We start from the raw sequence: 17,244 nt of genomic DNA, 5'->3' as shown, positions 1-17,244 counted from the left end.
CACACACACACACACACACACACACACACACACACACACACACACACACACACACACACACACACACACACGCGCACACACACAGAGGCAGCATCCTCGGGGAGAGTGGCTGTAATTAATCTCAGGCTCAGTGGAGGAGCGTCTGTGCTCCTCTGTGACTTGTTAATTAGCCATGAATAGGGGAGCCATTATCAGGGAAACTCGCTACCTGACACTTGACAAAATACAGTGATTTAAAACCTAATTCATCGTTAGCTGCAAACACAGAGCGCGGCGTTCCACGATGCCCTTTAGCATGGCTGTGTTGGAGATGTGAGCTGGAGAGTGTGCAGCGTGATGCGGCAGATGCACGACTCTGATTTCTCTGAAGAGAAGAAAGCTGTCTTTGTGTGGCTGACCACATGCTCGGAGCCTTATGAACACACATCCACACGTTCCCAGATGGACACGCCCCCCCCCCCCCAGAGAGGCTCAAAGTCCACCTGGAAGGCCTCATGAGTCCACCTTACGAGAGCTGCGGCTCTCTGGAGTAAAAAAGCAGGTTCGTGTGAGGACGTGTCAACGAAGCTGGGCGTCCTGAAACACGAGCGTGGCTTCTTCTCATGACTCCGTATTGATGGACGCCCTCTTTGTCTTTCACTCCTGTCCTGATCCTGTCTTTGTGAAGATTAAATCAAACACTTCTCACTGAGTTATCGTGGGACTCTGTAAACGCTGCGAGCTGAAAAATGTGTCGCTCTTGATGAATTGATCCTGCAGAGCATGTCCAGGCAGATCACGGCTCTGCAGCAAACACTTGCATGGATTTGTGTGTAAAGGGAGACAGTGAGCCGGGTGGGGTGGGTGGGTGGGGGGGGGGGGTGCACAGAATCTGGGTGTGTGCAAATCATTGAATGCATGACTCGTAAATGATCTGCCAGCGTTGGTCGAGTCTGGACCTTTATTATTATGTAACACCTTGACTTGAAGACATGAATAAAACAACCACATGAGGAAAACGGTCCCAGCGTCTACAGACAAACTGGATGAGGATTATTTGAGAATAAAACCTTGACGTGTGCGTGAGAGTCGACGTGTCTCAGGGAGAAGGTTTGCACCCCGTGCGCTCTGAGGATCCCTCTGGGTCGAGTTCGGCCTTATCTCCTGGAGACTCGGGTGTCATCTTTCGGTCTTCAGTCTCAGGACGTGGATGAGATGGAGGCAGAGATTTCACACGTGGATTAGTGTTGCAGCTGCCGTTTTAAGATAAATTGTTTTTTTTTTTTTTGGTAGATTTATAGGAGTTTTAAAACTATTTCAGAGATCAACATTTCCATTCGTACGCTGCTGGAACAGTGAGAAATAATAGAAGCCTTGAGCTGTGCAGACATCCTGCACTCCCTCACAATCTCTGCCTCGCACAATGGTGCACGATACCGAAAGCACACATTTCAGTACAATGAGTTTCCCCGGGTGTGGACTGTGTGTGTGTGTGTGTGTGTGTGTGTGTGTGTGTGTGTAGTTTGGCATGTGGGGCGGTGTATATTGCATTGGATGGAAGGGCTGAGAGATAGAGCAGAAAGGGGCCGGACAGTGCAGTCGTGCAAAGAGCTTCACGGCTGAAACAACAACAGAGGAAGAGACCCTGTTTCCTTCAGAGCGGGGAGTTTCCAGTGTTCACGTGGACGTCACTTCTGGAAGGCGAGCGCCACACGTGTGAAATTATGGTAAATGCTGCATTTCTGCTTTTGAAGATGGATTTAATACACACTCGTAAGATTAAAAGCTGAGCGAATCAAGACAGAGTTTAAAGAGTTTTCCTCTCCGCCAGCTCCCATTGGCTGATTTATCTGATGGTTATGCAAAGTTGACTTTAGTAACCTCGCTCATCGTGAGGGAGGGGTTGATGTCTGCTGGTGATAACCGGGCCAGCTCATGTATGCGTGAGTGGATGAAATCAATTGGACGGCGTGGCTCGTTTGTTGGAAATGTCACAAGTGGCGGAAGAGATAGTCATCCTGCGTTCTCCGTGCGGCGGCCGACAGGCGCGGCGTTGTCTTCTGTGGTCAGGCTCGTCACGCGCAGTGTGAGCGACAGATCGACTTGATTATCTTTGACTTGCTGATGTCATATTTTATTAATGAGATGGTAACAGCCCAGCTTTTTGTTTAGTCTGTGAATTTGTGACGACCAAACGGGTTCTCGCTGCACGATGTTTCACCTTCACCGTCAGCTCGGACTGCGCGGACGCTATGAAGTCATCCACTTTTAACACGCCAATTAACGAGCGGGCCCATCGCTGAAAGGTCATCCAGGGATTTGGATGAAGGGATTAGAAGAGGAATGCATCAGAGGAGGGAGGCAGAGAGGGATGTGGTAGCAATGAATGGGAATGGATGACTACAGGGATTTTGGTATAATGTCATTAAGGCCGAGAGAGACAAAGGATGATGGTCGGAGCGCAGACAAACCGGCCGAGCGCCGACTGGTTGATTGACGGGGGCTTTATGCTTTAAAGATGAGCAGGACTGCTGTGGCAGAGTTTCAGACTCACACAGGTGTTTTTTATGAACTGTTTATATTTCTGACCGACATTTTAAGACAAAGCTACAGAAGACAACAAAAGTCCCGTCCATGTAAACACAGCTCTGACAACAACACAGCCAGCAGGACTCCAGCTTCTCCCTCACTGTAGACAGTCAGGACTCACACACACATTCACACAGGACACACACACATTCACACAGGACACACACACACACACAGGACACACTGGAGTTATTTTTTTAAAACATGTCACACAGTCTTCCTTTAAGGACGTGTTGCCACAGGTTTTAATAATAATAATAATAATAATCGTAAATGATAATAATAAGGCAATAATCATTGCCTTTTTGTTTTGTATATTTTGCTACTTCCAGGCATATTCTTGGTCTATTCTTTCCAACGGAAGAGTGTTCTATTATTTATGCTGTATTATTCTTTATATTGTTACTTTTTGTTTTGTTACCTGCTACATTTTTATTTTATATTTTTTATTTTTTACCTTTACTGTATCTGCTGCTGGAACCTACATTTCCTGAGGGAGTCATCCCAAAGGATCAATAAAGTTCAGTCTAAGTCTAAGTTTAGTTTTTTTAAATAATTTTGTAAAGAACTGTTTTTTTTTAGACTTAAATAAGTTAAAATACACAATAACTAATTAAAGTGAGTTTTTTAAATAGTAAAGCTTTGTAGATCAGAATCAAAAGGTTCATTAAAGAAACACTTGAATATATATATATATTTTTGTGATCAGGTCATTAAATGGTTAAACAACAATCTGCTTCTTTGCAAAAAAAAAAAAAAAATGCAAAGGTTCATTTTCATATCTTAATTAGGCTGCTGCATTAAGGTCATAATAAATACACTGCCCCCTGCTGGCCATCATAGAGAATTCTGATCCGACATATTTCAACACTTTTTAAACCAAAGGCTTCGTCCTCTCCTTCATTTGTAATCAAGCTGTCAGACTGGATGCTGTGAGTGGAGGAACATGTCAGATAAAAAGGCAGGTTAAGTAAAGGGTTAACAGTCTGCAGCCTCTGCTATGTGTTTACAGATTGGACCAGGTAATTACTGTTAGCTCAATTTCCGCTCGCCTGCCGGAGCCGGGGGCCAAATTAGCATCTTAAGTGAAAAGATGTGCTCAAAACACGGGAGGTTTTGTTAAAGCAGCGCGCCTCCTGTTTACATTCTGTGACGAGACAATAAGGAGGGAGTGAATGAAACTCTCTGCGTGTTTGTGTGTGCCTTCTCCGTGTTTGTGTACATAGGAGTTGAAGCGTGAACGCAGGTGATGGCGGTCAGGCTGCTGTTGCAGATAAAGATATCAACATTGGAACATGTTGTCTTTGGCTTCCTCTCCTCTTGTGTGTGGCGTGTTGCAGAAAGATGACCTGATTGCACAGCTGCTAGAAGAATCACCTCTCCACCACACGGTCGACGGAGAAGCAAATCTGTTGTCGCAGATTGGAGAAAGCGTAGGCACCAATCAGCAGGCTTCCTGTCAACAGGTAGCAGGTGTTGCTTTGGACACTTTTTGAGGCTGCGTCTATATTTAAATCTTAGTGAGTGACACAGCGGGCTCCTGCTCGGAGCGGCCATTATTCGGAACAATTTGGAATTACTTTAATCGCCTCATCTCCGCCCCGCATGTCAGCCTGTCTGTCAGGAGCTCAGGCGGGTAAAATGGCCGTGTGGCGTTCTACAGGTGTCACTGAAGAGCGACCGTACTGTGCACGCATGCTCGGCAGGCAGCAGGATCAGATACTCGTCACCATGACGCCAAGCGTGCACGAAGAAAAAACCCAGAAAACTCACATTTAACGTTTATGTAGGACACAAACACACACACACACACACACACACACACACACACACACACACACACACACACACACTGAAGCTTTGTGTTTCTGCACGTCAGACCGCTGCTGCATGAAGATTTTCAGGATGTGCCGGGCTCGGGTCAGATTTTCTGGAACAGTGGCCTGGCTCACTCATGCACACACACACACACACACACATTTGATCACATGTTGTTGCGTGATTGTTTGTCTTCACGTCTCTTTTAAGTGAAGCTGCTTTGTGGGGCTCTGACACCCTGCAGGATTTCAAACTGGTCCTGTAATAAAAAAAACCCAACCTGTTGACGTCGGCTGCTTCGCCTTCACATGAAAACTTTGTGACAGATGGATTTTCTGATTTCTTTGACACTTTCAGAAAGTCTTCTGTGCACACGTTGAAACGTTTCACAACGAGCTGACTTTATAACTCGTCGTGTTCTCGTGCACGAGCGAATGTCTCACTTTCACATTCATCATAGCTGTCAGCGCAAATGTGGCGTTCAGAGGGAGCCGCTGCTGAAAGGGCGAAATCACAGGCTGTGGTTTGGACCGGGGGGGGGGGGGGGGAGTCACTGGTGAGGAATGTACTGTAGGTGTGAGCGGGTTGAAGCAGGTTTTATGGAGCTAATCAGCGGTTGGTTAGCCTGCGGTTTTTTTTTTGTGTTTTTTTTTCCCATATGGACCCTGAAACAGGAAGTGGTTACACAGAACAGGAAGTGGCTTTGATGCGATGCTTTCTGGCACTATCACACAGACAAAGTGATGATCTCTGTGTGCAGGTATGAAAAGGAGGAAGAGAGAGAGAGAGAGCGGAGTTCATCAGAGCTAACGAACTGTCGACCTTTGGAGGGGACGCCTCATTTGTCAGAAGTGGGCCGGTGGAGTGGTTTCACTTAATTAGGCCTTTCCACAGGGAGGCAGAAGGTCTCATCTGCAATTTCCTCTTCTTTTTATACACGACTGCTTCCACTGTCTCTCTGATTCTGCCCGGTGATTCTTCTTCCTGCTGTCACATTGGGTCTATTAAAACGCCTTCCAAAGATAACACAACCCTGCTATTGGACGGAACATTTCTGCTTAATAAGCAATAATAGGAGCTACAACCTCAACAGGTTTTATGACCTGTAGCTTAGCATGTGGCATCTAAAGCTAGCAGGGTTTTTAAAAGAACGTGTCCACCTGGTCAAAAGAGAGCGTCTGTTTACAGCTGGCTCCGCCCCTTTTTTGTGCAGCCACTCCGAGCGCTCAAGTTGAAAAAGCTTTAAACTTTTCAGAAGCCGTTGAAGCTTTTTTCTAAATGCACAGTGTTCCCCGTCATCCTGCTCGCTCCGCGTCTGATTGGACAGTCTGCTGGCTCCAGTATCAAACCTCATCATGAAGTATGTTTCTTATCCTGAGACCTCCTGGCTTGGTCTTGGTCTTGGTCTTGGTCTTTGAAATGTGAGACAGTTTGGCCCACTCGGAGGTATTTACTACGTACAGAAAGCTGAGACGACTCAACGCCCCCCTGTGTGACCCACCATCACTGAATTAGCTCATAAATCATTCAGTGTGCAGGTTATGTTACCCAGCACATGTCGGGTTTCAGGTGGCATGTCGACTCCATGTGACACCCCCCCCCCCCCCCCAGTATAAAAGGTGACTATCATCATGTATTAACAGCAGAAGGGCACATTTCTATTCATGAATTTTTAATCTGTGTCCTGCATGCCGAGCGTATTTTTAATGGGATTACAGGAGGTGTGTGACGATGCGTCACATTTATAAACGATGACTCAGCGAATATCACAACATGCTGGGGGTCAAATGTGCTCTCTGATACTGATCAAATGTTATCAGACAGGTAAGTCAACAATTATTTAAAGCTCGGAGGAGGAACTTTCACACACACCCCCTTCCTCTCTAGAGTGGATGCTCACACAGGTCACCATGTGGGGGTCACTGTAGCTTCAGTGTTTAGCCAGCTCTGCATGGGTTTTCACCTCTCTGATGTTGAGACTTTTGTTTCCATGGTTGCTCAGTTTACTTCCACGATCGATCGTGTTTCCATTTCACCACCTTCTGGCACTTCTTACCTTTTCTTTCCTCTTTCCTCCCGTCAGTCTTTACAGGACATGCTCGCCTCCCTTCACTCTGAGCTCGATATTCAGAGGTACTTGATGAAAATCCAGTTGCCCCGCAGAGTTAGTCAGCCTTTTATCTTATCTGCATCCTGACTTTCTGTGTGTGTGTGTGTGTGTGTGTGTGTGTGTGTGTGTGTGTGTGTGTGTGTGTGTGTGTGTGTGTGTGTCGCATCCCTTCACTAACATCTGCTGTGTGACCGTATTCACAACCCTTCCAACCCCGTGTCTCTTAGCATCTGCCCTGTCTGTGCCTGCCAAGCAGACTTGGCTCCTCTGCTGAGCTTGTTCTTGCCATAAAAGCTCTTTTAAAAGTCAACGCCACTTAGTATCAAAAGCTGGAATTCTTTATTTGTCCGTGCGTGTGGGAATCCAACATAAAAGCAGTGTGTGCATGTGTGTGTGTGTCAGAATCACCTGGTGGACCTGACCTTGTGTCTCCAGCTGTGTTCGCTCCCCAGCAGATTACATGTCTGCCAGGACAGAAGAGCGTTTCATAAAGGGCCCAGTGTTCGCTGACCCCCCCCCCCCCCCCCCCCCCCCCCCCTCTGTTGTCCCCGTGGAACAGATCAGCTTACAACACAGAAGCTCGATAGACTCTGCAGCCTGCTCACACATCCTCTTACTGTATCGCTCCGGCTTCTGGATGCCACGTCACGCAGGTTCCTTTACTGATGACAAGAGTCCTGATCCTTCATCGGTACCCTCAAAGCTCCCAGCTCCTGCATTGAGACATGTTAAAGAGCCCGATCACACGGAGCCGTGTGTGTCTGCAGGGAAAACACCGCTGCGAGCTGCGTGCACGATGAGTTTGGGTTCAAATTTAAGAAAAAAGAAAATATGGTTTTGAATGTAGCGTGGTTACTTTGCTCGGGTACCAGGAGCCTCGTGGGTTAGTGCATGCACCCCTCCTTCAGAGGCTCCTCCAAGCAGGCAGCCCAGGTTCGAATCCCGCCCGCATGTCGTTCCCTCCTCTCCTGATTAATGACTCTGTCCATCTCTAAATTAAACAACAGCAGAGGTGACGCCTCCGACTTGATTTGATTGGCTGCTGCTTCTGCACATAGTGACACTGACGAGTGCTGCGACTCCACGTCGAGGACAGACAAGTTGAAAATGTCCCTTTTCCATATGTGTCTCTGTGTCCTCGGGCCCGGCTGTCATGTGATCACTGGACGACGCTAGAAGACCTTTAATATCGTGTGCTTGCGTTTGATGAGTTGGCATGTATCAGGGACACGTGGCGTTAACTAACTGTAAACTCTTACACGCATGGATATGGATGCTTCATGTTTTCATGTTCTGTCTCCCCCTCCAGAGCAGAAGCCCTAAACACGGACCCAACCTGCAGGCCGGCGTCGCTGACCAGGTCGACCACCTGTCCTTGGCCTCCCTCGAGTCTCTGGACACCATGTCTGAGGCCGACGCACCCTCAGCTTTCACCCGGGGCAGCCGGATTCGTGCCAGCCTGCCTGTGGTGCGATCAACCAACCAGACAAAGGACCGCTCACTGGGTACGACTTGATGACACTTTACGTTTGTATCCGACACCTCTGCGTCCTTTTTCAAAAAAAATCTCCCAAACTGGGAAAGAAAATCCCGAGGAGAAATTCTGATCTCTGCTTTATTAAGGTGTGGAGAGTAAAGGCCCATATCTCATATCTAATATCTTTAATTGACTTTAAGAATAGACGGAGGTGAAAGCCGTTTGACATTAATCCTCTTCCATAACCTGCAGCTCCTTTCAAATAATCTGTCCGTAACTTTAAACCCTCGGAAATAACTTGAAAGAAGTCCAGAGCGAACCCCGATCTCCCCGTTTCACCTCGCCTGAGTCTTCTCCTTTCCTTCCCCGCTCCACCTCAGCCCGCCGCGCTCTCTTCTAATTAGAATTCATTTCCTCTGGAGTGAAAGATTAGGGAATCCGTCCACAATGTGCCATCGTGTTATTGACGGGATTAGAAAATGGGTCTTCTTATCGAACACGCGCCGGGCTTCATTTGCATCCGTACGCAGACGCGCGCGCTGAAAGGTGTGCAGAAGGAGGACGCCGCGTTCGCCGCCGGAGTGGCAGAAAGAGTCGGAAAACTTCCCAAACTAAGTGAGGAATGTCATTTTTTCTTTTTTTAAGTAGAGGAAGTCTTCAAAGGTTGCTCTCAACTCAGCGAGGCGTCTGCTGCTTGAAAACACCAAAAGAGATTTATTTATTTATTTATTTTAGTGGCACGCCTTTTTGACCAAAGTGAAAAGCAATGAAACCAGAGGGTGCTTCTTCCAAACGTTTGGATGTTTGACACGCATCATGACATGCAAATCTGCAGAAAACACTTAAAAGGAAACATGCTTTGGCACTCACACACCCGCGCTCCGTGTCTCTCTTTTCAAAACATCAGGACAAAGCTTTGAGACAGCGGGGGGCCATGGTGTGATGAAAGGGGAGGCACCACTTAAAATACAGTGTCCCTCCCACTCTCTCTCACACACACACACACACACACACACACACACACCGAGGTCCCAGCGGACATGTGCAGCTTCTCTGTGGGGCTCAGTGTGTTCTGCAGGAGTTGTTGCGTGGTCTTTTCCAGAGCTTCGTTAGACTCAGCAGAAAACAGGAAATCCCTAAAACCCTGAATGTGAGTATCAGATCGAATGTGGATATTGTGTTTCCCTGACTTTACTCCGTGCGTCTCGTATGGCGTTCGTCTGCGTTTTCAAGCTCTTCAGATTATTCATGAATGCAGAGAGATGTGTGTGCTGGTTTCGTGTCTCTCTGGAGGAATGTGGAAACGTTTGTTTCCTGTCCCCCTCTCTGCACACTGTGTGCTGCTCTCTTCATGCAGCTCGTCTCCACTCGTGTTAAAACATTCAAATCCTCATAATGCATGTGGAATCAACAGCAGCGGAAACTTTTCACCTTAATTGCAAACATCTGCATGAAACTAGCCGACTGTTTGGCCAACAGCTCCCGGGGGGGGAGGGGGGGGGCGGCAGTTCTTCAAATGGGCACTTTGTTAAGTTATTTCTACCTAGAAAGCCAGACAGACCAGAAAGCAACCACCGACTCAGCAATTTTGATTTCCTGGATTTTCTGTCTGCCAGTCTGACTCGGGCTCGCAGGATCCTGAACGCAGTTTCAGCAACATCTGGGAGCTTTTACTGATTCTACCCGGTCCTTTCATGGGGGGCGGGGGGGGGACTCTGTTTCTTAAAGCGTAGCCTCCATCAGTTCACAAACTTCAAAAGTGACCCTGACGCGATGCATTCATCAGAACAAATACTTTGTGAAGGCGGGTTCATCTCGTTAAACGCTGGTTAAACGTGACGTCAAAGATCTTCTTTGTTCTGTTTTTTAATTAAGTCCTGTTGTTGCGACAGATCGCCTCGATGCAAATCAGCGCTGCTCGAAGCGACGCATCACAGCCTGGAAATAGAAGTGTGTTTTTTCTCTTTGTTTAGACGAGTGCAGTGTGGGCGTGTCCGTCGACAGAAGCCACTCCCTGGGTTCAAAGGGTCAGCCTGAAGAGTTCTTCTCATGCACACATTTTTACTGTTCCACCTCCAGGCACAAAACGCAGCTGCTGGAAAACACGGCCGTTTCCCCCGACGACCGCCACGACCTCCGTGCACGTCGTCAAAAACGCTGCGTTCTGTTTCCTGTTCTCCACCATGTTCCTTCACGTTCACGTTCTGAACGAAACACACAGATTCTCATCCGAGCCTCGTGCAGACGACTCTGAAGCTTCCCGTTCTCTTCACGTCATGTCTTACCACAGGATGCCCCGCCCCCCGCCCCCCCTCGCCCCCCCCTCAGGTCTCATTCAGATGTTTTCAGGAGTGTGTACTGTATGTGAAACTGTCTGAAAACATGTGTTGCTTTTCTTTCACGTTGCAGTTTTGAACCATGTGTTTTTTTTCTTTTAAAGGGACAGTGCATATTAAAAAAGGCTCCCTGCAGACTCAAATCAATCACGTCTTAGTCGTGATGAGAAGTATTCCCCTGCACAGTGTGCTTATTAACCGTGCTTTTCCCCGCGCTCTCTGCCTGCAGGTGTGCTGTACCTGCAGTACGGAGACGAGACCAAACAGATCCGCATGCCCAACGAGATCACCAGCATCGACACGGTCAGAGCTCTGTTTGTCAGTGCCTTCCCGCAGCTGCTCAACATGAAGATGCTGGAGTCTCCGAGCGTGGCCGTCTACGTCAAAGATGACATGAGGAACGTGTACTACGAGCTGACCGACGTCAGGTAAGTCCAGCTGTTTGTTCCCTGCAGGGTCTGAAACGCTCTCCCTCTCTCACCTCATGCTAGAAGCAGAGTACCTCGGATATAAAGCGAGGAGCGCTCTTTGAAGCCGCGTCGCCCCCCCCCCCCCCCCCCTCCTCTGCTGAAAGTTTGAGCTGCGTGAGCTCTGACTTCTTGCACTTTAGAGCTCCTTATAAACTTTTCACTTCCCTTTCAAAAGTGTTGAGCTGCGTGCCGAGCTCTGAGTTCCATTTACAAGCCCAGAAACACACACACACACACACACACACACACACACACACACACACGTTAGCTTACTGCTCTCTCTTATTCTTCACACCTTCCACCTGGATGTCAGAACAGAATCTGCGAGCGGAGGAAGAGCGAAGCTGTTTATTCTCAGCTTACAAACAGCATGAGCAACTTTGCCCCGCTCTCTTTACTTCCTGCCCATGTGAGATGTGTACTTAGTGACTAATTCTTTATCTGGGCTGTAAAAAAATGTCTTGTGATCCTTGAAGTTTGGTCCAGGTAAGCAGGGTGCAGCGGAGCAGTGAGAGAGTGACGGCAGCTAAAGAAAGCAGGATCTATTCTGCGTCGAGGCAGCCGAGCCTCATTTCAACAAAGTATTAGTGGATGTTTTTATAGACTGAAGAGATTTAGAGATGTCAAGCAGCAGAGGACAGATTGAGCCCGTGTCGGGCTACGTGCCCTTGGCGGGGCTGCTGAGGAGATCCGTGCTCGGGCAGGATCGCCCGCGGTCAGACGGTGACGTCTGGGCTGCTTTTCTACCTGACCGAAGCTCTTCCCCTTACAGGAACATCATCGATCACTCCTGCCTGAAGGTGTACCACAAAGACCCAGCACAAGCGTTCAGCCATGGACCCAGACCTGCCAACGGGGATGCGAGGGTGAGTACTCACCGCCGCCGCCGCCACACCTGCAAACACACACGTGGACCAAAAAAACGTCAGGAGCTGCTTCGAAGACAAACAGACCTGTTGCAGATAGATAATCCAAGCCTCAAGGGAAAGAATGCCCCCCCCCCCCTTAATCTGCCCCAGTGGGGGTCGTATTGTTCTCTGAGGCCCCCCCCCCCCCCCCACACACACACACACACACACACACACTGCTGCAGCTTCCTTCAGGGACAATCGCACTCGAATCTCTGGACCCAGTATCAGCTATAATCTCTCTCTCTTGTTCTAAATCCCAGCATGTTTGTTCCCTCCTGATGTAACAGAACCCCCCCCCCACACTCGCCCCCCCCCACACTCGCCCCCCCCCCCCCCCCCCCCCCCCCGCGCGCCCACAGAAGAGCTGTTTCCTCAAACATCTCTCCTTAAATCCTCTCGCCTTTAATCCCTCTGACCCTTTTTTTTTCTCCTGCTGCTCCTCGCCGCCTGCTGCAGCAGCGTTGTGAGCGCTGCCTTAAAGTTACATTAACCTCGGCTATAATCCTGTTTATTGTGTCACACAAGCATAAAGTGAAAACGATAAGGTTGTAAGGAGTGACGAGGCAGACGTGATGACAGCTTTGGAGGTCTCGGCGCTGCAGGTGAAAGACGAGTTGCTCAGTGAGTCCTCGACACGGACGAGAACAAAAGAAAAGTTTCTCCAAAAAGACACAAAACAGAAAAAGTGAAGTGTGACAGATTAAAGTTTAAAGGCTGGAAGTTTGCAACTCGGCGTCAGGAAAACAAAAACACAAATCTTGATTTGTGTTTTTGGACGTCTTTTCAGGCCGATGTTCAAACTCTGACTCGCTGACTCAGCAGGATTCAAAAAGCGGGACAAATTCAGCGAGGCAACTTTACGAGGACGGTTGTGCAAACATTGTGAAATCCAGACGTGCAGTGGAGATATGCTGAGGAAGACTGTTGTCATGAGTGACGAGGCCAATAGATGCACATGTTCTTTCACCACACTTTATTTATGTTTATTCAACTGGAGCTTTTTCAACCAGCAGTGACGTTTTGTTTCTGTTTGTTTAACATTAAAGTTCAGACCTGAACTGATCTGTTACTGTTTAACCAGGCAGCCGCTGACACAGATACAGACGTGTGTGTGTGTGTGTGTGTGTGTGTGTGTGTGTGGACTGCCGGCTGATCTGAGCTGAGGAACTTTTCATGATGACGTAGAAACTTAAAGAGCCAATACGACACAGAATGATCCGTGCACGGTTTATCGAGGGGGGGGGGGGGGGGTTTGGGGGGGGGCTCGTGAGTTCCCTCTTGTCTTGCAGGAATGCAGTCTATATTCAAAACCGAAGATCCACAGCTTTGTGACCACAAAGACACGTCTGTGGTTATGAAAGCATCCGTCTTATTTGTGTCAAGAACTCGTTCAGAGAGAGAGAGCGATGCGTGACTCGATGAGGAGAATAAGCAGCTGACTGTTTGAAATAAAGAGGAATTTCCTGGAATTGAAATCCTCTCTTGACTCATGTTTCATCAAATGAAAACACAGTGAAACATTTAGAAATATTAATCCGTGCTTATGAAAGGGGATTGTGCCTACAGCGCCGCTCTGTGTTTGTGGAGCAGTCAATAGTGGCTGTCAGAGATGATGTTGTGTACACATCGCTGCTGGAGACGTATTTAGTAAACAGAGGTTCAGTCGGTGTCTTCTCTCTGGTCCTCTCTCTTCGGGGCGACTCTACTCACTGTTTGTTTTGTTCCACTCGTAATCATCAGGAGCAGGAATCTGTGTTACACCGCGCTCGCTGCAGGCGGCGTGCAGCAGTCACATGTCAACATGGCGCCGCACCTGTTCTGTCTTTACCGTCCTCTTCAGAAGCTCTGCAGGTTATGCACCCTCCACCTCGCCAACACAGCAAGAGTTAGCTGACAACAACTAGACGTCCCCCCCCCCCCCCGTCATCGGGAGCTGAGGAGCACAGCGACAAACCAAATGTGTCCTAACGTGGCCTCCCGTCATGCACGCTCATGTGTTTATTTTTCAGGCCTTACACTTTTGTTTTAAAGCTGCAGTTTATTATCATGTGTCCGTCTTTATAAAGTGAATATCTTCAAAGGATCTTTGAGGTACGTCTCGGCCTCCAGGGGTGAAACATCTGTTTGGGGTCGACTCGTTTGCCCAGATTGTCCTCATAAGGCTGTGCTCATAAGCATTGACAGAGAGGGCGACTTCTCTTTTCATGGGTGCAGGCCTCTTGGAAGGAGAAGTCATTAGAGTTTGATGAGGGTCCACAGTGGCTCCGTGCGTCTTAGATTTCGTTGCTTGGTGAGACCTGGAGCTGCCATATTAACGGGCTGTGTGTGCTTTCACCGCCAGCCAGCTTCTTTTTCCCTCCTTTGTTATCAGAGCCAAGCCTCAGCCCTTTGTTACTGTACACTTTGAGTGGTTGTTGTTGTCGTCCAACACACACACACACACACACACACACACATCTGAATATTCCCCCTCACCTTGAGAAAATCTGTATCTGCACCGGGGCTTACATAAGAGCACAGTGTCAAAAAGCTGGAGCTGAAGTTTTTTTTTTTTCGGAGGAACTTTGCATGAGGAGGTTTTGACTTGTGTTCTTATGCAGGCGTAACCTATGAGTCATACCTGCGGAGGAACAATAGGTTGTTTGTGTGAAGGGAATAGAAGGTAAGACAGGAAGACAGATAGATTGGATTCTGCCCTTTGTGTGAATCTCCTCAGCACATCACAAACTTTCAGCTCGTATCCCCGTTTTGAAACAACATGTCGGTCATGCTTGTAAGTTCAGGGAATTGTTTTCTTAGCTTGTATTGAATTCAAGCTTTGATTAAAGATAACACAACATGTCGGTCACTCTTATGCTCATGCAGATAATAATCACACTAACTTCAAGGAAAAAAAACAGTTCTTAAAACCTATAAACCCCTCTATTTCAGCCCTGCTCAGAACAGGCTGTTTCTGTGTCTGTAGCTTTAAATATGTAAATGAGCTGTGTCTGACCACGCCCCCTCTCTGGAAGGGCTCGGGTGTACTCGCTGCTTTCTGGCTCCATGTCCTATTGTTTACGGTGAGAAGGCAGACTCAGAGGGCAGAACAAACACCTAGCTGTGGGAGTGTCACCCACCTGGGGGAGGGGCTACTGCCCTTTGTGATGTCATGAAGGGAACATCTCCAAACGGCCCGTTTGAGCAGGCAGAAGACGGAGAGGATGGACTTTTCTCATCATTGGGGGGTTTGTAGACAGACATGTTAGAGGAACATGGAGGAGAGGGCAGAACATGTGACCTTTAAAGCCGTAGAATAATGTAAAGATATCAGAACGATCTCCTTTAATGGACCTCTGATGGTCAGGCTAACGAACAGTAATGCAGATTAGCTCACGATAGATCTTGTTGCAAATGATGCAGCTGCTCTCCAACCCTCGAGCTCAACATGTTATTCTCCTTCAGAAAGCTCCGACAGACAGAAATTAAAGTGGAATGCTGCTCCGTGTACAGTCGCCTTACAAGAAACCATTACCGGCCGGAGAGAAATGCTGACAGTATTTCTTTCCCCTGGAAAAACATCGGTGTAAACTGAGAGAGATGGATGTTTTTGTTTCAAGGGCAGCTTCGGTCCAGACGTAAAAGTTATATTGAAAATAAACGGTGGCTGAAGCTCTCAGGCGGGCTGAGTTTTGCGCTGTGATTTATTGACCGATCCTTAATTGGATTTTTTCCTTTTTTACTCTTTTATGCATTTTTAAAAGTGAAAAGTTGTTCTTTGCTTTTGGGCTTTTTACAGATGCACAGCGAGATGGCACATGCAGCTCGGGATGGACCCCACCCTCTGAGACAGCCCCCCATGGGTCCGCCCCCTCACCCCATGCAGGGAGCGCTACCACCCGCTCCCCACTCCATGCCCCCGTCCCCTTCCAGGATCCCATTTGGCCCACGGCAGGGCCCTTTACCTGGCAACTCCACTATCCCACGGGAGCGGCTGGCTAATGCTAACCCTCCGGCTCGCTCCATCTCGCCATGTCCCAGCGCCATCCTGGAGAGGCGGGACGTCAAGCCGGATGAGGACATGGGGGGTAAAAGCCACAGTCTCTCCAGAGGAAACGAGGGCTTGTATGCAGACCCGTACTTGCTCCAAGAGGGGAGAATGAACATGGCGTCTGCCCACGGACCGCACCCCAACGCTGGGCTAGATGGTCCAGAACTAATGGGGGGATTTCACCGTGCCTCCATTCGCTCCACAAGCAGCTACGGTGGTCCGAGTCCCACAGACACCATGGATCATCCCTCTCTGTACAGGCAGAAATCCCGAAACAGCCAGCTGCCTACTTTGGGCTCCAAGACTCCTCCCCCTTCCCCTCACAGGATGGCGGAAGTACGCATGATTGACATCCATGGCGGGCCTCCTCATGGCGTTCCACCTCACGGCGTTCCCATGGAGAGAAACTCACCTGTGCGCCAGTCCTACAGGAAGGAGGAGGTGACGGGGACCAAGCCTCGGAGCAACATGGGATCACCTGTAGTTGCAGATCTTCAGGGTCATCTTCAGGGTCCAATCCCACCTGCGGTTGACCCTCAGACACGGTAAGATAAGCACCGGGGGGGTCGGAGGTCACGCGTGAGAAGGGCTGGTTGGGAGAGTTCAGATTAGAAGAGGAGGTTTTGCATGGGAGCATGGACTAACTCTGCATCCCAGTTTCACCCTAACCATGAGCTGCCGGTTCTGACTCTGTTTCATCACGACGACACAATAATAATCCCCCCCCCCCCCCCCCCCCCCCCCCCCCCACACACCTTTATTTTCACAGTCCTGATCCAAACCTCGGAGCCTGCAGTCTTATCCAAACCACCAACAAAACACGCTGAGACCTTTTAACCCACTCTTTGTTCTTCCATGAGTCTGCAACAGTCGCTAGGAAAACACTCCCCACGTAGCGTCTGTTGAGTTTGGCTAATCCATCAGACATTTGGGGTCTTGGTTTGAGTTCACCCACTCTGACCGAGAGAACACAAACACTGACTCCAGGGCGGGGGGGGGGGGATTCTTGACACTTAGCAGGGCCAACATGCTTTCATTAAAGACGAGGTCAAAGGGACGACAGGAACCTGAGAGAACCAAAGACAATATTGACCGTGCTGTAGGAGAATTTAAAACGCTCCAATAAGTCAAAAAAGATCGGGTCGGACCACCTGGGCAGCCTGGAGACCCCCATGAGAAACTCAAAGGGGGAAGTACTGTATGTACCTTTCAAAATAAACTCGGCCCCGTCACTCAGCGCTCTACATTTGAAATATACTGATCCACCGAGGTAAGGCTTTGTCCTCAGCCGGCCGCACGTCTGACCTCGAGATAAATCACCTCATCTGAGAACAAAAGTTTTTCTTTTCCAACCTCGAGGCCGGCGTTAATGTCCACTGTTCAGCCGGCGCCCGGTGTTTGGCCGTCTTCACGAGGTGTCATTTTAAGAATGATCGTCTCATTCTGGTCTGAGAGGAGACGCACCTTAGACTTATTCTAACAAAAGGGTTAGAAAAAAAGAACAATAGAGTTGAAAACCTCAGG

The 17,244-nt window shown here is 48.7% G+C and overlaps 1 protein-coding gene across 14 annotated transcripts in view; it reads left to right on the top strand.

The window, feature by feature from the left end:
• The window catches only part of kiaa1217 (KIAA1217 ortholog), a 90,890-nt gene that overhangs the window by 58,902 nt on the left and 14,744 nt on the right, over positions 1 to 17,244 (top strand). For 10 of the 14 annotated variants that reach the window (XM_079361951.1, XM_079361953.1, XM_079361949.1 and 7 more), the window contains exons 3-6: positions 7,806 to 8,001; positions 10,539 to 10,737; positions 11,552 to 11,645; positions 15,469 to 16,265. In XM_079361951.1, coding sequence (XP_079218077.1) covers positions 7,806 to 8,001; positions 10,539 to 10,737; positions 11,552 to 11,645; positions 15,469 to 16,265 — 1,286 coding nt within the window. Of the gene's footprint in view, positions 1 to 1,504; positions 1,707 to 6,418; positions 6,551 to 7,805; positions 8,002 to 10,538; positions 10,738 to 11,551; positions 11,646 to 15,468; positions 16,266 to 17,244 lie in introns of those variants that run through there. The other 4 variants (XM_079361943.1, XM_079361944.1, XM_079361954.1 and 1 more) reach the window with 4 other exon arrangements.

The sequence above is a fragment of the Symphodus melops genome (genome assembly GCF_947650265.1).
Source record: "Symphodus melops genome assembly, chromosome: 14".
NCBI classification, from domain to species: Eukaryota; Metazoa; Chordata; class Actinopteri; order Labriformes; family Labridae; genus Symphodus; species Symphodus melops.
The sequence above is the reverse complement of the archived record's forward strand: the minus strand, read 5'-3'. Positions and strand labels throughout refer to the sequence as shown.